The sequence below is a fragment of the Selaginella moellendorffii genome, unplaced genomic scaffold (genome assembly GCF_000143415.4).
Source record: "Selaginella moellendorffii unplaced genomic scaffold, v1.0 SELMOscaffold_63, whole genome shotgun sequence".
Classification (NCBI taxonomy): domain Eukaryota; kingdom Viridiplantae; phylum Streptophyta; class Lycopodiopsida; order Selaginellales; family Selaginellaceae; genus Selaginella; species Selaginella moellendorffii.
In genome coordinates, this window is record NW_003314324.1 from 947,897 (window position 1) to 969,187 (window position 21,291).

At 48.5% G+C, this 21,291-nt stretch overlaps 10 protein-coding genes across 14 annotated transcripts; 5 read left to right on the forward strand and 5 right to left on the reverse strand.

Annotated features, from left to right (window-relative positions):
• Nucleotides 1-3,808: 3,808 nt before the first annotated feature.
• LOC9644980 (UPF0161 protein At3g09310) lies at nt 3,809-4,480 on the forward strand. Its single transcript, XM_002984570.2, has 4 exons — nt 3,809-3,989; nt 4,046-4,105; nt 4,175-4,315; nt 4,371-4,480. Exons 1-4 carry the CDS (start codon nt 3,824-3,826, stop codon nt 4,424-4,426), a joined length of 423 nt encoding a protein of 140 aa, XP_002984616.2. The 5' UTR covers nt 3,809-3,823; the 3' UTR covers nt 4,427-4,480.
• On the reverse strand, nt 4,457-6,020 carry LOC9644748 (zinc finger CCCH domain-containing protein 35). The gene has a single exon (XM_002984674.2). It carries the CDS (start codon nt 5,905-5,907, stop codon nt 4,756-4,758), a length of 1,152 nt encoding a protein of 383 aa, XP_002984720.1. The 5' UTR covers nt 5,908-6,020; the 3' UTR covers nt 4,457-4,755.
• A 1,497-nt stretch (nt 6,021-7,517) lies between these two features.
• Nucleotides 7,518-8,501, forward strand: LOC9644981 (putative expansin-B2). Its single transcript, XM_024689717.1, has 4 exons — nt 7,518-7,680; nt 7,763-7,872; nt 7,950-8,088; nt 8,212-8,501. Exons 1-4 carry the CDS (start codon nt 7,518-7,520, stop codon nt 8,499-8,501), a joined length of 702 nt encoding a protein of 233 aa, XP_024545485.1.
• Nucleotides 8,502-9,020: 519 nt separating this feature from the next.
• LOC112351598 (haloacid dehalogenase-like hydrolase domain-containing protein At2g33255) lies at nt 9,021-9,644 on the forward strand. Its single transcript, XM_024689718.1, has one exon. The coding sequence runs from the start codon at nt 9,021-9,023 to the stop codon at nt 9,642-9,644; it is 624 nt and encodes a 207-aa protein (XP_024545486.1).
• A 44-nt stretch (nt 9,645-9,688) lies between these two features.
• Nucleotides 9,689-10,993, forward strand: LOC9644749 (probable complex I intermediate-associated protein 30). Of its 2 annotated transcripts, XM_024689794.1 has the most exons (8): nt 9,689-9,743; nt 9,922-9,956; nt 10,016-10,114; nt 10,170-10,211; nt 10,261-10,352; nt 10,401-10,481; nt 10,541-10,636; nt 10,686-10,993. In XM_024689794.1, the coding sequence occupies exons 2-8, from the start codon at nt 9,923-9,925 to the stop codon at nt 10,887-10,889; spliced, it is 648 nt and encodes a 215-aa protein (XP_024545562.1). In that variant the 5' UTR covers nt 9,689-9,743; nt 9,922; the 3' UTR covers nt 10,890-10,993. The 2 variants fall into 2 exon arrangements, with proteins under 2 accessions (XP_024545562.1, XP_024545561.1); XM_024689793.1 differs by lacking the exon at nt 9,689-9,743 and having other exon boundaries at nt 9,754-9,956.
• Nucleotides 10,901-14,036, reverse strand: LOC9644750 (pre-mRNA-processing factor 39). 3 transcript variants are annotated; one of them, XR_002994188.1, is made up of 14 exons: nt 13,854-14,036; nt 13,712-13,806; nt 13,429-13,655; nt 12,866-13,033; nt 12,526-12,805; nt 12,330-12,473; nt 12,125-12,277; nt 11,956-12,072; nt 11,828-11,902; nt 11,633-11,767; nt 11,306-11,584; nt 11,166-11,243; nt 10,991-11,091; nt 10,901-10,941 (listed from the first exon to the last, which is right to left on the reverse strand). XR_002994188.1 is itself a non-coding variant. In XM_024689791.1 (13 exons), the coding sequence occupies exons 1-13, from the start codon at nt 13,942-13,944 to the stop codon at nt 11,044-11,046; spliced, it is 1,890 nt and encodes a 629-aa protein (XP_024545559.1). In that variant the 5' UTR covers nt 13,945-14,036; the 3' UTR covers nt 10,901-11,043. The 3 variants fall into 3 exon arrangements, 2 of the variants coding, with proteins under 2 accessions (XP_024545559.1, XP_024545560.1); XM_024689791.1 differs by having other exon boundaries at nt 10,901-11,091; XM_024689792.1 differs by having other exon boundaries at nt 10,901-11,091; nt 11,155-11,243.
• Nucleotides 14,037-14,225: 189 nt separating this feature from the next.
• Nucleotides 14,226-16,123, forward strand: LOC9644982. Of its 2 annotated transcripts, none has more exons than XM_024689816.1 (11): nt 14,226-14,330; nt 14,380-14,457; nt 14,537-14,648; nt 14,705-14,802; nt 14,855-14,924; nt 15,006-15,148; nt 15,194-15,334; nt 15,388-15,459; nt 15,505-15,657; nt 15,709-15,834; nt 15,886-16,123. In XM_024689816.1, exons 2-11 carry the CDS (start codon nt 14,386-14,388, stop codon nt 16,075-16,077), a joined length of 1,179 nt encoding a protein of 392 aa, XP_024545584.1. In that variant the 5' UTR covers nt 14,226-14,330; nt 14,380-14,385; the 3' UTR covers nt 16,078-16,123. The 2 variants fall into 2 exon arrangements, with proteins under 2 accessions (XP_024545584.1, XP_024545583.1); XM_024689815.1 differs by having other exon boundaries at nt 14,385-14,457.
• Nucleotides 16,085-16,922, reverse strand: LOC112351618 (non-specific lipid-transfer protein 2-like). Its single transcript, XM_024689817.1, has 3 exons — nt 16,696-16,922; nt 16,315-16,627; nt 16,085-16,260 (listed from the first exon to the last, which is right to left on the reverse strand). Exons 2-3 carry the CDS (start codon nt 16,616-16,618, stop codon nt 16,229-16,231), a joined length of 336 nt encoding a protein of 111 aa, XP_024545585.1. The 5' UTR covers nt 16,619-16,627; nt 16,696-16,922; the 3' UTR covers nt 16,085-16,228.
• Nucleotides 16,923-17,351: 429 nt separating this feature from the next.
• Nucleotides 17,352-18,488, reverse strand: LOC9644751 (pentatricopeptide repeat-containing protein At4g02750). The gene has a single exon (XM_002984676.2). The coding sequence runs from the start codon at nt 18,486-18,488 to the stop codon at nt 17,352-17,354; it is 1,137 nt and encodes a 378-aa protein (XP_002984722.2).
• Nucleotides 18,489-19,305: 817 nt separating this feature from the next.
• Nucleotides 19,306-21,113, reverse strand: LOC9644983. Its single transcript, XM_024689844.1, has 2 exons — nt 20,240-21,113; nt 19,306-19,998 (listed from the first exon to the last, which is right to left on the reverse strand). Exons 1-2 carry the CDS (start codon nt 20,663-20,665, stop codon nt 19,516-19,518), a joined length of 909 nt encoding a protein of 302 aa, XP_024545612.1. The 5' UTR covers nt 20,666-21,113; the 3' UTR covers nt 19,306-19,515.
• Between the last annotated feature and the right edge of the window lie 178 nt (nt 21,114-21,291).

The following is a 21,291-nucleotide window of genomic DNA, read 5'->3' on the forward strand; positions in this document are numbered from 1 at the left end:
AGTACCAGAAATATCCATCGGGACCGGAGCAGTAGGTTCAGGACTATGCCCTGAAGACTCAAGCTGGGATTCCTGAGTCTGGGATGGAAAAACAGCGGCGCGGCGACTTTCCTGACGACGTTCAAAGAGACGATTGTCACATCGAACAGCTTTGTTGATGGCGTCCGACAGGTCCTTGGGATCCTCCATGGTGAGCAACAAATCCTTGACACCGTTGTTGAGGCCGAAACGAAATTGGTCAATCAGGGCCCGCTCATCCCACTGAGTGTCCAAGGCAAGGAGTTGGAACTCTGTAGCATAGATCGAGGCAGGACGAGACCCCTGAGAGAGACGTCTCATCTTTGTGGTAGCAGCCCGAACCCGATCCATCTCGCCAAAACATGCTTCGAGCTTCTCTTTGAATAATTGAAGATCAATCAGCTCCAGAACCACGAGCCCTTTCATGCTCTTCTCCAGAAGAGGAGAAAACCATGACAAAGCTGCACCCTCGAGCAATGTCCCAATCGCGCTGATTTGAGACTCGGGAGTGGGGTACCGCCGATGTTGAAGTGCAAAGATCAACTCCATTTGGTTCAAAAATCCACGAAGCTCCGAACGCTTGCCTGAAAATTTCGCCGGGAAACTCACCTTCGGTTCAGGAACTTTGCTGGATCCTTGAGCCGAAAGTGAAGCAAGCTCCTGCTGCATGCGAAGAAGGGTCGCCTTCAGCTCGGTATTCTCAGACTGGATTTTTGCAAGGACTTCAGCAAAGAAATCAAGATGGCTTGGAGACTCCATTGGCAAGAAGAAAGAAAAGAAAAGGGGGAAAAAGACAAAGGCAATCAAATAATCAAAACGAGCTAAAAGAAAAGCAAAAAACACAATCTGAATCAAACTGTCAAGACCCCCAACAAGATCAAGACTGGAAAATGCTAAAGACAAAGAGAAAAAGCTAGTGAAAACAAAGAAAAGGCCTTAGACTGGTGTTGATTCAGATTGTGGAGAAATGGAACAAGGCTAACCTATATATACTATAGGTTGATGAAGCTCCACCACTCTTGGATCGAGGACGGCCTAAATATAGCTGAGGTCGAGGAGGCGCCACATCATCATCAGGAATGTGGCTCGAGACTCAGGAATCGGGAAGTGTCTCGAGAGTCAGGAATAGGGAAGTGTCTCGAGAGTCAGGAATAGGGAAGTGTCTCGAGAGTCAGGAATAGGGAAGTGTCTCGAGACTCAGTAATGTGGTCTGCAGGTCAGGAATCCGGTGAGAGTCAGGAATGTGGCAAGAATTGGGGGATTCCTGACAGCTTTAGGTTAGTCAGCCATGCCCGATATACCCATTATCTCTACTATACATTTAGAACCCTGTATATCCCCCCTTCCCCCCCTCCCCCCTTTCCTTAAGGAACATATGCTTTGGGCTTTCACCCCAAGCTTAATATCAAGAGTTAGTTTCTGAGACTAACTCAAAACTTATTAATATGGAATGGTGCTAGAATGTGAATTTTGGATATGGGACGAACACCATTGTGTTTAAGCCAATCTTTACATTCCATAGATATGCCAAATTATCAAATCTAGACACTTTTCATAATTAGTTAATGGAACGAAATGAGTCCAATACAAAGGGCATGATAGCGAGGGTGTTTAACAGACACACTAAACTATTATTTAGTGAATATTGAGGGACCAATCTCAATATCATAGGGGTTCTTGATACTAGCAGTGCAAACCAATGACACAAATTTCTCAAACTAAGCTGAGTATATTTAGCAAAAAATACATAGGGTTCCTATCTTATGTTTATCTAATTTAAGTGCATGGCCATTGACCAGTTTTTCAACTAGCTCAAGTGGGAATTAATAACGGGTCCAACAATATTGACCTTTTGCCATTGTGGCAGTAAGGAAAGAATGTCTGTAAAGACAAGCCGACAAATAACTTTCGATATAATGTGTCTCAAAGTATCTGCATAAGCCCATGCTATCTTAGATTCCTTATGCTTCTTTGTCTAAATCTTGAGTATAAACTGACAACTTATAAGGCTTAGAAATCCTTCCCTAAACTTGCATTCTAGCCAATCCAAGCCTAGCTCCTATCCACCTAGATGATCCAAGAATTTTTCCTTGTTGACATTCCACTAGATATGTGCTAACCCAGTTGTCATTATAGATCTTATTTAGAGAATGATGTTGTATACAAACCACCCATTAACCTCTTTGGCTGTGAAAAGAGTGGAAAGCCAATCCTGATTTTTGTTTATCTGACCACTCCTTTGAAAGAAGGAAGTTTGAACTTTCTTGAAATCATGGAATCTCATGAAATGTAGCGACTCCACCTTTGAACACTCATGGAGGGGGAATTATTGGTCTCTTATGCATGGTTAGCTTGAATATTGAGCTATAAGCCATTGGGACATGTATATCCTCCTCTACAAGTCCTCGTGTGTTCCATGGCACCTCAAATTCCTCCCAATTTGAATCATCTGACACCTCACTTTCCTTCTACATAGAATATTTGACCCGATGTCCTGCTCTTCTCCACTTGATGGATGATTTGTTGGTGGAGAGTTTGTACATCACCCTCCAACATCCAAGAATCCACCATTACCACCATATTTCAAATTAAATATCTAATTCCATTCATCTTGACCTTCAGCATGCTAAAAACCCCTTTGCTTGATCAAAAGATGGTGTGGATCTTCCTCCTCAACTAGATCTAGTCGGGCATTTGAAGTTCCCATCTAGCCTAGAATGTTGAAACCCTTGATGCCAATCTACTGCCAAAAGCCTCATTGATCTTCCTCCTCTTTCGCTAGGCTTATTTGCTGCCTCTTGAGCTACTGCTGCCTTTTAATGAATTAATTACTTGTCTAAATCCAAGCTGGGACTGATCAATATGGCGGTAGTGGAAGGGTACCACATAGTGGCTAATTGTTACTTCTTTGTTAACTTCTAGCATTTGGCTGCCCTAGGCCTACCCAACTCTGATCTAGCCTGATAGTGGCCTTCCACCAGCTGGGAATGATGCAGCCTAGCTCCTAGTGCTGTGGGTATGCTTCAGACTGTAGCAAATGATGATTCCTGGTCACCCGAGTAGTATCAACTCCTTAAATCATTCTCCTTTGTTCACTGTGACTCCACTAACTCACTTCTATCTCTCCTTGGGTGATGCTTGACACCTCTCTACATTTGGGATCACCATGTTTCCATATCCAAGTAAGTCCCTCAGAGTTTCCCATAAACATGACCAAAAGATGTCAGACCAGCCTTTTTCTCTTTCAGACTAGTGGGACAACTCTAAACACTCTTTCTGTACCTAGACAAGCTCAGGAACACTATGTTTTTGCAACTAATCGCAAGCTACACTAAGATTCTTCTCCAACTCATGGTGACTGAGTTCCTTCCTCACTCTGGAATTGCAAAACACACTTAATAAACTCAAACAAAGGACTTTAAACTCCTGCCTTTTATATTCCCAAATCTACCTTTTATACTCCCAAATATGAGATTCCTTTATGCTACTTGATGATGCTTTTCCATGAGATTCTTGTGATCTCCCAATGCTGCAGTTTTGCTAAACCACAACTCCTTCTAGAAGCCAGCACCTTAATTCCTTGTGCCTAGCCCCCAAAATCTTTAATTTCACCACCTAGCACTTCTTCCCTGTCATCTTCCACATCACCTTGCCTTGTGGATCAAACCCAACTTTGATTTTTCTCCTGCGCATTCCAAGAGCACATTGTAAAAGCTTGTAAGATGTTATGGTTTGGTTTAAGACATGCTGCCACTTCTTGTAACATCTTGGAAGAGAGATTCATCTCCTTGCCCAACTATAAAGCATGGGACCTAACTACATGGATGCAATGCAAGTTTTATTTGCAATGGAAGTCCATTTTGCCCTACCTCCTACTATCAATAAGAAATTTCTCCCAGTCAGGGACACTGTGCTTTCCAGACAGAGATGCCGCTGTGGAATGAGAGGCAGATTTGACAAGCAAGAGCCAGGCAAGTAGTTTTCCTCTCTTGAACTGTCATCGATCGATCGAACTTGTGACTAATAGACGGTCAGAAATACTCCCCTGGGGTGGACATGGCGGTCTCGTTTCTCAAATTCTACAAGAGTAAGAAACGCGTGAAGCGATGCGATTGAAATTCCAGAACATTTCTAATAGCCCTCTTCTTTTCTTTAGGAGAGATTTCGCCGCTGCTGCCCGGTTCCTGTAGATTTGTGCCGACTTGCAGCGATTACTCAATCCAAGCATACCAAAAGTATGGCGTCGTCAAAGGCACAATCCTGACTGGGTCTCGCCTCCTTCGCTGCAATCCTCTAGGTGGGTGGAGTTCAATCAATTCTAAGGCTGCGATTGATGGTTTTCGACGCGACAGGCCCCTCCGGATTTGATCCACCGCGCTGGTTTGACGAGGAGATCAACGAGAAATGAGTGTGCTCTGTTTTTAGGGTTCTTCGTAACTTATAAAAAATCGGTTTTTTACCATTTCCAAAACATTTACAATTATCTCTTCTCTCAACGGCAGCAAATCATAGGGGAAAACCAAAGGAAAATAATGAAAGAGGAATTTACCTGCGAGGCAATTAGAAAAAGAAGGAAGAGATCGGCAGGGGGAGGAGAATTGGGATTTACACTTTGTGCCATCCAAAGAAGCAAAGGGGGAAAAAACGAAAATTAGCACCCGATTTTAATCGTCGCTCGATCGATCGCAAGAGGGACGCTCCTTCCTTCCATCCAACAAGCTGGGCGATCTCCCCTCTTCAGTTGATTGCCACCAGCTCGTTCACCCATCCCAGATCGGGGCAATTCTCGCCGCCACACTCGGCCAGATTCTTCGACTGATCGAATCGCTGCGCGTAGTACTCGTCGTCGATCGCAGTCCGGCTCCAAATGCTGGGCGATCCCATGCCCAGCGACGGCGAGAGCGATCGCGCGCAGTCATTCGATCGAAAGAGAGGAGACCTTCCATAGGGCGACGGCGACACGGGTGGGGACGAATATCCTCCAGGCGGCACGGAATATCCCACCCCGGGCTCGTTGAGTTCCATCTGCCTGTGCAATGCCGCCACCAGGCTAGCGGCATTGCTAGTGCGCGAATTGAACGACAGCGATTGCCCCAGCAGCCTGGACCGTCGATCCGCCTCTACCGCCGCGGCGGCGGCGGCGGCCGCCGTGACGTGCGGCATCGACTTCATCCTCTCCAGCGCCGCCGCCACGTGCCGCTGCGGCACCGCGGCGGCGGCGGCCAGCAGCGCGTGCGCGTCCGCCACCGCCGCGGCATGCGCGATGGACTTGAGCAGCGCGGCGTCCCTCGGCGGCGTGCCGCGCGGCGTACCGCACGGCGAGAGCGGCGGCGAGTTGTCCACCGGCGAGAGCGGCGGTGAGGAGGCAGAAGAGATCGAAGAAGCGGAAGACGAAGAAGTGGGCGATGGGAGGCGCAGCTGCTCGGGCGTGTGCGCGAAGAAGCACACCTTGCGCTTGCAATTCCGGCCGTCCTTGCAGGGCTGGGTGCGGTACCGCGCGGGATGCAGCCAGCACTCGAACACGCCGTGCGCCAGATCGCAGCTGTCCCCGTTCTTGCAGCAGCCCTTGCGGAAGTCGGGGCACGACGTGCCCGAGTAGTGGAAGCGGCGGGGATCCCTCCGCCGCGCCTTCTCGCCCGGATGCGCAAAGGGGCACTCTGTCCAGTCGTGGCTCCGCCCGCGCATGCACCGCCGGACCTTGAATTCGAACATCCGGAACTCGTCGCACGCGTAGAGGTGCTCCGGCGACCACGAATCCTCGTTGTTGGAGGGCAGGAATTTGTGGAGCGCCCCCATGCTTGTCGGGCTGTCGCAGCTCCCGCTGTCGGCCGACACCGATCCAAACGCATTGCCGCCGCTGCCGCCACCCATCCCTACATGCAGATCCATCCCCGCGCTCGAGCTCGCTCGCGCTGTTCTTCTTCTTGTGTGATCTTCTTCTAATCTACGCTGCCTCCCCTCTTTTCTTCTTTTCTTTGCGAGCGAAGCACCGCGCGGTCTTCTTATCCGCGGCCCCTGGAAACTCTGCTTATAAACGGATCAAAACCCACTTCCCGCTTGACACGTGGCGCGGTGCAGGCCCTCGGATTAAAGAGATCCGTCACACAAATGCCACGGACACGTGGCGGGACTTACCACGTGCGATATGGCCAATCCCACGGCCGCGGATCGTTTTGCAGGTTAACGGCAAGGGGACGTACGCTAACGCCGCTAGTGCCAGACGCGTTAACGACCCAGTAGTCAACAAAGCAGCGCCGCGAAGGTTCGGGCCCTAACGCGGCGTGCCCTAGCCCCAGGTGGGAATCGATCCCGCGACGCGCGACTTTCTCTTTTTCTTTTGCGGTCACGTTGATGTCGTGTCAAGTTTATGGGCGAGATTCCCCTGGAATCTTGACATTTATATTGGCTTCTTCAAGGTTTGGATTGGGTAAGCACACATCATCTTTTTTAACTTTCAAGCAGGCCATAGTGGAGAATACTATTGATACTGTGAGCCCCCGTCCCCGTGTCCTACGCGAAGAAAAAAAAAAAAGAAAACGACCTTGCTCTTAACATTAGTACCATAGCGATTATAATATCCTTTACTTCCTCCACGTAGTGCTTTGGATTTGATGACATCTCCACTTTGATGAAAGCTTTTACTTTCTATTTCTTTCTTATTCACCGGGTCAAGCTGACCAAACATCTCACATGACCCAGGCGATTAAGTTATTCACCTAAAGGTGAAGGCCCCGCGTTATTCCATCTACTTTAACCGTGTCGCGTTTGTGCGCCACTCGCTAGCTAGCTAGTGCCAAAGTGAATGTTTGGACAAAAAAGTTTCCCCTTTATTATTTACCCCACACGTCCTTGTTTCCGCTAATGCAATGAACCTTGTATGCCCAATGTATGTCGGCCCATGGTTTGTGTTTAATCTCGTATAATCCCATGTGGCCCTGAGGTTGTTTATATGATTCTATCAGCCTCACGTGCGCGTGGGCACTTATCCGCAACGTTGTCGCGGTGGAATATTCTCCGAGGATATCCTTATCCCGGGCCTTGCATGGGGCCCGGGGGCCAGCGTACGGAGATCGGTTTCGCGACAACGATAAAAAGTGAGGCCTCGTGACGTGGTTGTGGATAGGCACGAGGGCGGCCATACCTCCTCATTATTAACAAATATCTTCTTTAATTATGGTTCTTATTTTTCCCTCCTGCCCCTTTTTTCTCCTCCTTGCGCATGAAAGAAAATCTCATCCATCCAAGCCTGTCGCTCTCGGATTCGATTCGATTTGGTCCCCTGTTCCGGGACCCGCCAGGATCGCTACTACTACCAGGAATATGCTTCTACCGGTGATGGAATGTGCGAGGAAGCGGAATATGCTGCTGGCGGAATGTCCTGCGCATGTTTTTGAAAGTTTGAAAGACTTGTGGCGCTAACTGCGGGGATGGGCTCCGTTACAAAAAGAGAGTCGACACATTGAATGCCTCGCAGCACCAGATTTTTTGGAGATTGATTCATGACACTCGGAGCTCTGGTGTTCTTCGCTGCTGTATTGGCTGTGATTTGCGATGCCAGGAGTTTGAATGAAACGCTGTTCAGATCGTCCGCAATGGAGATCAATGTGATCAATGCTAGCGAGTGGCAGACCGGAAGGGGAACTTGGTATGGTCCTCCCCTTGGCACTGGAACAAACAGTGAGCTAGTCTGGTCTCATGTTTAAATGATGATATCATCGGTTCTGATCGATTCTCTTTTGTGCAGCGGGTGCCTGTGGGTATGGCGAACTTGAGGGGACTCCTTACGATTCCAATATCGTCGCCATAGGAAGCGAGAGCTTTAACGATGGCCTTGGTTGTGGAGCTTGCTTCGAGGTAAATTGCTAGCTCTAGCAGAAGAAGTGAAAGGTTTCCTGAATCTTGGTGAGAATTTGATTTGATCAATGATTTAGGTAAGGTGTGTCAATGACACGAATTGCCGAGAGGAGCCCACGACTGTGGTGGTGGTGACTGACGAATGCCCAGAGTGTCCCGCGGACCAGCTAGACTTCAGCGGCACAGCGTTTGAGAGCCTCGCAATAGAAGGTCAAGGTGACGCTCTTCGAGCCAAGGGCATCATTTCAATCGAGTATAGACGGTAAAACCATCCGGATATAGTCGATCACAAGAGAATAACACTTCTATATTGATCCAGGAAGTCTTGCGACTTTGCAGCCAACATCACCTTCGAAGTTGTGCCCGGATCAAACGAGTTTTGGATCGCGTTCTTGGTGAAGTATGTGCCAGGATACGGGGCGCTTCAAAGCGTGGAAGTCCAGAGCAGTGGAAGCAACACTTGGGAGAACGCCGCTCACCTGTGGGGAGCGGTGTGGCAAATCGATGGCCCTTTGACAACTCCAACTTCGGTGAGGGTGACGACCGTGGGTGGCGAAGTTGCCACTTGTGTTCTAACCGGGATCACGAGCTGGTCGCCTGGAGAAACTTCTACTTGTGGTGAAAGTTGACTACAATATAGTAATTATAAAAATTTAGACATAATTATTATTTAGAAGTAATAATCATAATTAGGGGATGTAGCTCAAATGGTAGAGCAGTTGTTCAGCATACATCAGGTAGAAGGATCGATACCTCCCATCTCCATAGTTTCCTTTGTTATTGATGCTTAAGCTCAAATAAATCTCAAGATGCATGAACTGTTATCATCACATTACTTTGGATGCTTGGCCTTTAAGCTTTGATTCCATTAAAAAAACAATTTATGTTTCCTTGTTTATAAATCAATAGATTGTTTCTTTCATGCATTAAGTTTAAAGATTTGGAAAGACTAAATTAAGCACTTGTTTTTGTTCCAGTGAGTGTTCTTAACAGCCGGAATTTGTAGAGAAAAATCTATAAATAAATCTTAAATATATAAATCATTTGTATCATATATATTATATAAATCATATAAATATTAAATAAATAATTATTAAGCCTTATACCTTTTATTACTATAAAACAAGGTAATGTTATTTTAGGGTTAAATGTTGAGAAAGGCTTTACGTGGGGTGGTGTGTGATCTGGATGGAACGCTGCGGATCCCGCCCTCGCTCGATCTCAAGGCCCTGCTATCCTCGCTTGCAAATCGCAAGTTTCCATGTAGGGACGAGGCCGAGCTAGCACGCCAGGCTGTAGAAAGGGCGAAGGCGCTCCAGAGCTCTGGCGAAACATCACTCCCCGGGGCATTAGAGCTCTGCGACTTCATCGATTCGATCCCGCTGCCACGCGCGATCATCACGTTGAGCAGTAGAGCTGACGCGCAGAAACACGAGGTGAAGGAGCTCGCGAGGGCGTCGAGGAGATTTTCACCGATTTTTGGGGGGGAGGAGAAGGTGGTGAAGCCGTCGCCCGAGCCGCTGCTGCGAGTGTGCCACAAGTGGGGCGTGGAGCCAGGCCAAGTTTTGATGGTGGGCGATTCGGCAAAGTATGATATCGCCTGCGGCAACAGCGCGGGAGCAATCACTTGCCTCGTTGATCCGCTGTTTCGATACAGGATTGACGAGCTCACCGGCGAGCGGCGGCCTGATTTCGTCGTCCATTCCCTCCACGAGATCCAAGAACTCATCAGAAAGATCGGCTACCTTCCCTTTGATTGTAAATTTGATTAGAGAGAAATATACTTACTTTGCGCTTTGATTATAGAGGACTTACTAGAACCCGCTAGAACCCTAGAGCGAAGTGGTCTCGATTTGTCGCGCAGAGCTGAGGTTGGTTCTTATTTCTCGTCAGATGCAATGCCGCTATTGGAGATCATGGGTGTTTTCGTAGTTTCTTGTTGTGATTCTCAGCTTCGTTTTCTTGACGATTGAAAATACTCTGCGATTTCCTGTTAAATTTTGTGGTTTTTAACACACTCCTCTAACGAGATTTTGTTCTTGGACGAAGAATGTTCCGCAACCTGGTGTCTGCGGCTAAGAGAGGTTTGCTCGCTCTAAAATTTTCGCTTGGAGTTTAAAGTTTTTCCTGGCCTCTCTTATAGTGTTCCAGCTGCAGCCTCCGAGCCAGCAACACCTCTTCTCGCTCACCACAGAGAAGGAGCTTGCCGCATGGGAGCACTACTCGGATAAAAGCTTTGGAGGTTCGTGAAGAGCTGGAAAAGTTCTTCGTTACTCGTTTTTTTTATTTTGCTTCAGGGCTGTCAACGAGCAACTTTGGACTGGGCAGCGAAGGCAAAGGTTTCGTGACACCTTCTTCGAAGTTCTAATTTTCTCACGGATTTTTCAGCTGTTTTCTGGGGAGATCTCAGCCTGGAGCTCGACCAGGACAAGGTCGTGCGGATCAAAAAGAGTGGATTCGCAGGACTCAACACGAAAAGGGTGAGTGAATCACTACTTCGAACTCAAACGTTTTTTTCTTGCTCCTAGGACTATGGAATTTTCGATCTTGCTCCATTCGATGTGATCGAGATGCGTCTCAAAGGGGATGGACGCGCCTACATGACCAGCGTAAGAAACTCTTTTGTCGTCTGAGTTTTTCCTCTCTTTTTTCATGCTTTTCATTGTAGTTGCGGACAGAGAACTGGGTTGACAGAGCTATCGCCGATGATAATAGTTGGCATCACGTAATTCACACAAGCAATGACGAGTGGAAAATCTACAAGGTAAATAGCTGCAAGCTAAACGACCCAAAAACTTGTTCTGTATACGCAGCTTGCGATCAAAGACTACAAGAGGACATGGCACGGCCGAGTTTTGGAAGAACAATGCGAGATCAATCTTTCTAGGATTGTGGGAATGGGAATCCATGTCACGGCGAGAACAACGGCGGGAGAAATCCAGGGACCGGGTCCTTACAGGCTAGAGCTCGACTGGATGAGAGCAGTGAGAACGAAAGACTTCCATAGAGATTTCTGAGACACTAGAGGTGAGCGAAGTTTTGTTTTGGATTAATACTTAGCTCGGAGTCCTACACATAGCAAAGTTTTCGGTCCAGCAATAAAAAAGTCGATGCATACCAATAGTTTTGCTTGCTCACTAGAATGAATCCAAGCCAATCGGTGAAACTATTTTACCACGAGCCGGAACCAGAGCCCGTGCCTGTCCAGCCATTCATGTCCTGAAAATCCAGAGAAAAAAGCCAGTAAGACACCAGAGAAACTTAAAAACTTAAGAGACGGACTCTGAAAAGACCTGAGACGTGCCATAGGCACTGTAAGCTGCCTGGCCCTGTTGAGTGCCATATGCCGTGTAAGAACCATAGCCATAACCCTGGAGAAAAGAGCATCAAATGGAGTGGAAACCTTACAGAAAATAAAAGAAAAAACACAAACCTGTTGAGCGTACGCATTCCACTGTGCTGTTTGTGGAGCTTGCTGTTGCTGCCAGTTTTGAGGATAGCTCTGGCCTCCGTAGGCCGCGGCCCACTGTTGCTGCCCGTACGCTTGCATTGCCGCGGGGGAGCTCTTTAAGAGCTTGGCTCGATCGCTGAAGCTGGCGTCGTGTGCCAGGCGCCTCTTAAAATCAATGTATGATTTCCGGAACGGGAACAGTCCTTCGTGACGGTATTCCGCTTCCATGACAGCGTTGATGTCTCCAAATGCGTCTACAAACTGAAAAGCACGGTCTCGCAATCATCCGGAGTGGAAGTGGACACGTACCTCTAGATGTAAGCTTGAAAGTTCTTCGCGATCAGTGTGAGCTAAGCCTGTCTCGGCCTTGGTTGACTGCTGGATTAGAGAGGACAGTTTATCCAGTTGTTTAACTTCGCTACGGTACTCGTTATAGATCGCCGCCTGCGACAGTAAGAAAAGACGCTTTCAAACACAAAACAAATCCTTCATGAATTTCCATACCTCAACAGCAATCTTGGTTAGAGGAATTTCCATGGTGGCTTCCAGAACTTCCTTAGCTTTGGACTTGCGATCAATCTGCGACATAACGAGGACGTTTTAGCTCGTGGTGTTTGAGATACAATGCATACCCGACAGAGGAAACGATTATACTGGACATATAATAATGATAGAGTCTTAGACTCCTCCTTGGCTTTCTCTACTTCAATTGCAGACTCAAAGACGCCACAAGCAGCGTCATTGTCTCCCTGAAAAAACAAAGTCTATTCTTCTTGTGATATAACAAATGAAAGAGCTTACCTCACGCATTTCAAAATGAGCCGCCTTTACAATCGCGTCAAGATGGCCCGGGACGAGCTCCGTGCTTATGTATTTATAAGTTTTACGAGCAGCAGTAGCATCACCGGTGCGCTCTTGAAACCTGGCGGCAAAAATATGGACATCTGGTACTTTCTGTAATATAAAGTCATAAACCAAACCAAGGCGTATCTCAAACAAGACAGACCTTGACAAATATATGGGTCGCCCGGTGCAATGCATCGTTTGCCATTTCCAGATTCTTCTGCTTTTCTAAATATTCGACATACCGAATCCAGTACTCGGGATAATTTGCACAGGCAATTAGGCACCTCTCAAAAAGCTTCACAACCTGCAAAAAGTGTTGATGAGCAAAGAAAATTGAGACTAAGAGCAAAACAGACCTTCTGCATGTCTGCTTCCTTCTCAACGAAATCCAGGTACTTGTGCCAGTTTGCAAGCTGCGCGTCGTCCAGAGACTTGACGTGAAAATATGGCCTGCGTATCGAGTTCTCGAAGTCCCTGATTTTGGCATCCCATTCCTTTGTTTTCTTATAAATGGCCTCTTTCGCTGATATCAGCTTCTCAGACTCGTGCGCATTTCTGGGAAGTGTTTCCGCCAAATGCCGCTTCTCTTCTGTTCTCACATCTAACCAATGTCTGTTGTTTGTGAACTGCTTAAAACTGTAGCAAGAGAAAATAAATAGTTTAGTCGACTATCAGAAAACGCTTTTCTAAACGCACCTCATGAAATACCGGTCTAGTTGCTGCAGAGGAACTTCCAAAATTCGCGTGCGCACTTGCATGAGCAAGCTATAGTCTTGCCTGGCCAATGCGTAGTCTATAAATTTGTCCCACAAGATATGCGACAGGTAGTCCGTCCCAACCAAAGAAACTCCTCGCTCAAACAGCCTGCGAGGAAAAGGAAAAAAAAAAGAGTCATGCTACTTTCAAGGAAGAGAAGTAAAGAACGTGACTTGACACAATCAGCATAGAAAGAAAAAAGTCATTTATAACATTACAAAGTTACCTTCCTTCAGAAACACACTAGGCCCGTAGTGTCCCCTTGAACTCTTCGCAGCATCGTTTCTGTTCGTTCTATAACTGATTAAACATCTAAACTACATAGGAAAGGAAAACAAAACCAAACCGTATCGCCAACATTCTGAGAAAAAAAATTCATTCCCGAAAGGGAAACGCTGCAGCAAGGATTACCCGATCGTTAGAAGGAAGCCAAGCAGACAAAAGTCTGCCAAAAAGCACAGGAAAGCACGAAAACTCATGCATTAAAGGAACAAAAGCCATACCTGATGACTTCTTCCGGTGGAAACTTCTCGGCCGCATAGGCACAGTAGTGCACCCAAATGTCCACGGAATGAGCCACAGCCTTCACAGCTCGCTCGTAAACTTCGATGATCTTCTCCGGCGAGCCAAGCCGCAACTCAAAGTCAGCATACTTCTTCCAGTAACCATAGCAAAGAGGAAACTCCGCGAGAAAAGTATCGTAGCAAACACGAATGCGATCAATCTCATCCTGGAGAGACCAACAAAAATGAGAAAAGAGAGAGCAAAGCGAAAGTTACCACTTACATGCTTCTCGGTTTCTTGGATAAGTTCCGTCCACGCATTAAAATCCGCTGGATTCGCCTTGACAACGCTCCAAAGCCGTTCCTCCGGAGTGATCACTGCCATACGAAAAATTTACACTCCAATAACATCTAAAATCTCTTACCAGGAACCTCCTCAGCCTTGGGCGCTTGCTCCTCCTCGATCACTTGCTCGCTGGCATTGGCCTCCGAGGATTCTGGAGCTGGAGCTTCCATCGCGAGACTCCACTCACTGGCAATGCCGAATCGAAACGGATGATCGGGCGCGGAGGAGAAGAGGAAGCGTACCGGAGAGCAAACCTGAGAGAAGATGGAGCGCCCTAATTTCAAAAAAGCTGAGGGCCGTCCGTTTCCAACGAGGCCAAATCCCAGCCGTCGGCTAGTTCGTTGGCGATTACGCGATCCTGACCGTTGATGTTTCACCACGTGGCGAGATTGCTTTCATGGCTGGGATTGCTTGGGGGGGCGCTGGACAGATAACGAGGAAGAGCTTTGGGGGTTATGCGCGATTTTGGAGTGAGCGCGCATTCTTTCTTTCCTCGGTAGAACCCTAGGTTTTCTCGTGGCGATCGGCGCGCGGGCTACCGAGGAAATCGTCTCAGGTATGCATTGCATTGTGGCGATGGAATCTCCAGCTGACGAGATTTCTAGCTCAGGATGGATAAGAATGTCAGGCGCAATGTCGTCACGAATGAGATCATTGAATTGGAGCATCTTCTGCTGGAAAGAGTGCGATGATATTCCGTTTCTTCTATCGATTCTTTGTTCTTTCGCTCATTTCTTTTTCCTTGGAACGTTATCTTTCCAGTTGCAATATCGAACCGAGCGATCGGGAATTGGACTCACGAATGTCTCGATGCTACCGGAGCAAGAGCTATGCCAGAATTTGCTCGTGGATGGAAACCCACAGGCTTTTGTTGGTAAGAACTTTTCTATCTTGTTTATTGTGTTTGATGGCACGCTTTGTATGCCGCAGAGCTCTTCACTATCACAACCACCTTAAAAATCGATCCCACTCCCAAAGAAGATGAAGAGGCTGGAATTCTCAATCCCATTGCAGAAGCCCAGAAAACCGTGAGCTTCCTTGCTTAGAATGTACTCCAGCTTAACGTATTCTCTTTTGCAGCTTAAACGAAAGGAAACTCTAAGCAGTCTCAGTGAGAATTTAGCAGCAGCAGAGCTTGCTTCCAGAATTGGTATTCCTCTCTTCCTCATTATAAATAAGTAAGCATTCTGCAGATTTATGTTCTCCTAGATTCACCTTTTTTTCTTTGCAGAAGACCACGAGAAAGTTTTTGAAGCAAATTCTGGAACTGGGGAAATTTTTGAGAAGACTTGCTACTTTGAAAAATCCATTGAGTATTATTCTAGAAGCCTTGCTGCGGCGATAAAAACCAAAAATGACACTCAAAAGTCTCAGGTAACGATTTATCGTGCTACTACTTCACTCACTTTTGTGTTGTAGGCCAAGTTCAATCTTGGTAAAATTTACTGGAAGATGCATAATAGCACAAAAGCAATCGAAAACTACGAGGAGTGCTTGCAACTCGCAAGAACAATTAAATACGACAAGCGCGTCGTGCAAGCTGCTAAAGAGCTTTTGGAGGTAACAAAAGCACCCATACAAAACTTGTGATTTATGTAGTTTGTGTGAAACAGATATATTGGCACTGCGCTGAGAGGTCTCGAGCGCTGCAAGACATTACAGGAAGCATCGAATACTTTGAAAAGGTAAGCGATGCGTGCTCATCGAATTTTCCGTGACATTTTGAACAGGCTATTATGATGGCCGAGGCTTGCGGAAATGAATCAATGGGTGCTGAAGCCAAATACAACATTGGAATGTTGTATGCAAAGCTACGGAATCTGGAGAAGTCGCTAGACTATCAGACGAAATACCTCGAGTATTCATCACAGGCTGGAAACAAGGTACAGATATTCCAGAATGAGGATAATGACGCTTTTTCTTTTTCTTTTCAGGCTGGTGAATGCAAAGCAAGGGCTTCCATGGCTGAAGCTTTTGAAGTTTGCGGAGATGTTTTAACAGCAGTCAGCCATCTTGAGCTATACCTTGAAGCAGCTGAAGACGTTGATCTCACCACACAAGTATAAAAGTAAACTTTCAATGCTAGTTACTCACATTTTCTAGCATTGCAGGCGAGGGGTCACTGCCTGCTGGGATTGCTCTACCAAAGACAACACGAACGCGACATGGCATTCGACCAGTTCCAGAGATACTTTGCTCTGGCTCGCATCATCAAAGAGCCCGACTTGTTGGATGTTGCGCGAGTCAACATCGGCATTGTTAAGGACGTTCACGAGTTGTATTTTGGTGCATCTGCGGGATAGCTGTCTCTAACGAGCTCAAACGTAAGCATTCGCTATTTGCATCTTCTTTCTCGTACATACTGATCGATTTCTGTCATACCGACAAGTTTTCCAGATCACTATGATCTAAAATCTTATTTAGACACCCGGGGAACTTTACGCTCCTGGAAGCTCAAGTTGGAACTTCACGAGGAACCTGGTACCCTGAGACAACAAAACAAAGTCGTTCTGATCGCGGAGGTGAGCAAGCAATCTTACCAGCGCAGGTGTAGTCGGGAGGAACATTAAAGTTGACGTTGCAGCGCTTGGGAATGGTGAGCGCGGTGGGGATGTCCACATTGTACTTCTGAGCGAGACTGCTCTGGACGCTATCGCACAGGCACTTGGGAGTGAACTTCTTGATGTTAGAACAGCAGGATGGAGATGGAGTCTTGGTAGCTCCACCCTTCTGCACGGCACTGAGGCAGGGCGCGAGCTGGATCGTGTTGCAAGTCGCCCCTTCGCTCCTTGCGATCGCGGCTAGAGCAAGAACAGCGAGAACGAGAGCTACAAACTTCTCCATTGCCAAAGGCTGGAAACAAAGTTACGGTGTCAAAGCTACTGCAAAGAATTGTTCTCGGCCTCTTTGCTCTTGCTTACCTTGTTTGTCCCAGTGATCGAGCCATGGAATGGAAGAGTGGGGGTCTTTTTATACGTGCTTGGGGGATCTTGTGAGTGAGAATTACAGTGATTCCTTCTAGCACTCACGCATAAAGCTAGCTCCACTTCCGAAAGAAGTATTCACACTTGTCACCTTGGACATAACACTCTGGTACATACATGTCACCTTCTAGTACATATATGTCTTTAACTGATTTTTATACTAAAAATTAACATTTCTTTACATAAATGTCCAATAATTTGCTGAGGCATGATTTACTAGTGGTTAGTTGTGGATTGATAGTGGTGAAACACTGAACCATCCTGCTCATGCAAGATCAATTCTTAATTCTTTAATTTCTTTCCTAGGAACCTTGCTATTGCTTCATTCGGTTTGCCTGTGTCACTCTTTCTTATTAAACTGAAAAGATAAAAAAAATATTATAATCAATATTATTTATAAGTTGAGAACTCAATCCTTCTTCCAGTGATCCAAAGAGCCACACTTGAAACATTGATCTCCAATAGTGATGCAATTGCCCACGATTGGATGTTGTTGATCCAGTCCCAGGGAGGAAATAAATTCGCCGAAAGTATAAACATGTTTATAGTTAGTAAACACAGAGGATGAGCATATACTAAAGACTATCACAGCTTTAACACGAATTAGATTTATACATATTTGCGAGCAAGAGGTAAGAGCCAGAATGTTTTGGTTCCAAGTCAATCGCGTTTTGGGCCGCCCGTGTACCTCTATCCACATCGCAGTACATCCTACTAGCACTCGACACCGACTTCCACACCACATAGTTTGGAAGAAACGGCATATACCTCGCAAGCTCCTCGGCCTCGCCCAGCCTCCCAAGCCTGGCCAGAATGTCCACCATGCACGCGAAATGTCCACGCTCCGCCCTCACATTATGGTCCGAAACCATCGACACGAAATAGCGCCAGCTCGTCTCCACCATTCCGAGGTGGCTGCACGCCACCAGCACGTTGGTGAAGGTGACACCGTCGGATGGGATTCCGTGGAGCACCATCTGGTGGAAATTCCGCAACGCAACCGTCCCCTGGCCATTCCGCGCGTACGAGGAGACGAGCGCGTTCCAGGCCACGGAGGAGCTCTTGTCGGGGAGGCGGCGGAAGAGATTCTCGGCGTCTTGGGCGTGGCCGTTTAGCGCGCTGGCGGTGAGGATCGCGTTCCAGGAGAAGGAGTTCTTGGCGGGCATGGCGTGGAAGATGTTGCGCGCCTCGCCCAGATCCCCGGCCTCGGCCGTGGCCGAGAGGAGGATGTTCCAGGCGATCACGTCCCAGGCGGGCATTCGATCGAAGCAAGCTCTCGCGGCAGTGACGGGCTTGTGCTCGGCGATCCCGGCAGCAAGATTGTTCCAGGAGGAGACGTCCCTCGTGGGCATCGCATCGAACACTGCCTTGGATCCGTCGAAGCAGCCGCTGTGGAGGTGGGCGGCGATCATCGCGTTCCAGGAGCACAGACTCTTGTGTTCTTCCGGGAGGGATTTGAAGAGACTCACTGCCTCGTCCAAATGCCCCTTTTGGGCATTTGCGGTGATCAACGCGTTCCAAGAGATGACATTCCATCCAGGCATCCGTGTGAAGAGCTCTCTTGCGAAGATCAAACTAGAAGACACTGTGCTTGCTGTGATCATACATGTCCAAGAGATCACGCTGCGTAGCTCCATCCGATCGAACAAGATCTTCGCCTCTTCCAAATTCCCAAACCGGGCAAATCCCGAAAGAAGAGCGTTGAACGAGGCGGGATCCCAGCGCGGCATCAATCCAAACGCGCATTGCGCGAGTGGAAAGTTTCCATTCTCCACATACGCAGTGACGATCGCGTTCCAGGACACGGAGTTCTTCTCGGGCATTCGATCGAAGAGCGCGCGAGCGCCGGCAAGATCCCAGGACTGGGCAAGTGCCGCGAGAGCGTCTGTCCAGGAAACAACATCAAACTGCGGCATCCTATCCAGCACCGCGAGCGCGTTCTGGATCAAACCCCGGTGATTGTACCCCAGCAGGAGCGAGTTCCAGGAGAGTATGCATCGCTCCGGCGCGCGATCGAAGAGAGCTTTGGCCTCCTCCGTCCTCCCGGACGATCCTGATCTCGCCCAAGACCCAAGAACAGTGTTGATCGAGACGACGCTCCAGCCGGACGAGCGATCGAACACCTTCCAGACGATCTCGCAGCCCCTGACGGCAAATGCCGCGGCGAGGATGTTCCAGGAGACGAGATTTCGATCGGGCATGACATCGAAAAGTGCCTTGGCGTCGTCCGAGGCGCCGCATCGTGCGTACAAATGGAGGAGGAGATTGCCGAGGGAGAGATCGCCCTCCAAGCGATGCTCCCGGACAAGGCGATGGATCCTCCGGCCCTGCCGGAGATCCTGGGCGGCGGCGCAGCTCCTCAAGCGCGCCGCCAATTCATTCATAAATTGAAGAATATACCACAATAGACGAATATATTATAATGATGCTTAAAGAATATATTATATAATTAAGCTTAACGAATATACCACAATGGTGCTTAAGAATATACCGCAATGATATGCATGCCACCATGGTGAATAACAGATGTATCCTAGCTAGATGACGTAGAAAAATTGACGCCCTGGTCGTCTTAGTTTGTTACATTGCGGTAAAATATGTATTTATGATACACGGTCGAATCTTGCAGTTCCAGTTCCAGCCAGTCTGGAGCATTCACATCGCCGCCACACTGGCCGAGAGATAATATACCACCCGATGCCACCGCGCGCTGGAGGATATACCAAAGAATGTGTTCCTCGTTTGTTCTTCTTCGTTCTAGCATTCCTGGCGCACGGTGGATGCCACAGCCCTAGCCCAGAACTTGAGATGCGCCTTCATGTCCTCCACGCCCTGCCGGTTTGGATCCGGCATTCGCAGGTTGAGCAGCGGCGAATCGGGCCTCCGGATGCTCCAGGCGTGGGATGGATAGATCCGCTCGCGCCGGGGCGATGATCTGGCTGTGCTCGTCGCCAGGCTCACCACTCGCCGGGGCATGAGATCTCCCTCGCTGGGCTTGAAGCCCAGATCTCGCAACCCGCGGACCTCGTCGAATTCCAGCTCGCTCCAGCTCCGCGTGGTCTTGCTACGCTGCGATGATCGCCGCCGCCGGCGCGGGTTTGGCGGAGACGCGGCGGAGGCGGCGATGGCGGCGGGCGAAGATTCGGCGCGCTCGAGCCCTTGGATTGTGGGCTCATCGGCGACGAACAATGCCGATGCCGACGGGATCGTTTCCAGCTTCCGCGTCGTGAATTCGTCCTCCTGGATGGATCGATCAAAACAGACGAAACGAATCGATCAGTGCCTCTCTGGCGAGAAGAAAAAAGCTTTTTTTTTGTGGAGATGCTTTGTGCAAGCAGGAATTGGGACAAAAAAAAATCGTGAATCGAGGAAAGGAGTAAGAGTTTCTCATCGAAACGATCAATGCTGGGCAAAACCAAAGAGCCAAGAGCAACAAAAGGGGGGGAGCAAACAAACAAAGGAAGAAGAACTTCTTTCTTACCTCGTCAAGAACAACCACTCCTCCATCCGAGACACACTCCGGAGAGATCGCGCCTCCGCATTGATCCTCCTCTAGAGGCTCATCCTTAGGAAGCTTGAATCCAGCGCCAGGGAGGTCGCCCGTGCTGAAAACCTTGCCAGTCTCTCGCAAAGGCCGAATCACCGCCTCCATCTCCACGGCCTGGGGCTGGGACTGGATTTCTGGGGGATTCCACGATCTCTTGTTCTTCTTGTCCAGGGATTCCGGGGACTGCCAGCACTGATCCCACGACCAGCAGCAGCTCGATCGGATCCAGTCGCCCAACGGAAAGCTGAGAGCATTGTCGTGGAACCACATCCGATCTAGCTCCGCGAGCAGCCATTGGAAATCGGTGAACTCCTTGCCGTGATCCTTGCTGTTCTTGCTAGTCGGTGGCGTGTCAATCATCTCTAGCTCCCCGATCTCTCGCAACGAGCGATTTCTCCTCCCGATCGATCGACCTGTGCGCGAAATTCCAAGATCCACGCGCTCGCTCGGCTCGCGATCTAGCACCCAATGCCGCCCACTGCCCGACCTCGCTCGACCGCCATAGCCAAGGCTGGATAGAGGAAGAAAGAATCAAAAGAAAAGGAAGAAAGAGAAAGAAAGCGTCCAGTGCCCAGAAAGAGAAGAAGCAAGCCCAAAATTTCTAGGAGAAGCCACACACACACAAAGACAAAGGGATTTTCCAAGCGTCCCAACACGCGATGGCGATGAACTATTCCAACACGTTGCTGCTAAACCCTAAATGCCAGATCGATCGATCTCACATCTTCCTTCCAGCGAAAGAGAAATAAACGCCGAGCAAACGCCTTGATCGCGCTCACTGCGCCATGGAAGACCTGGACCCAGCCAAGCAACGCCAGGCCCACAGCCGTCGGATCCACACCATCCAACGGCCCTCTCTCGAGCAGCAGCAACGCTCGGTCAAACAAACCACGTCAGCGCCAGCCTGGCCGTGACGTGGTGTAAGCGCCGCCTTCTACACAGTGGCGGCGCTCGGTGGGCGTACAGTGGCGCCGCTTCCACCCCGC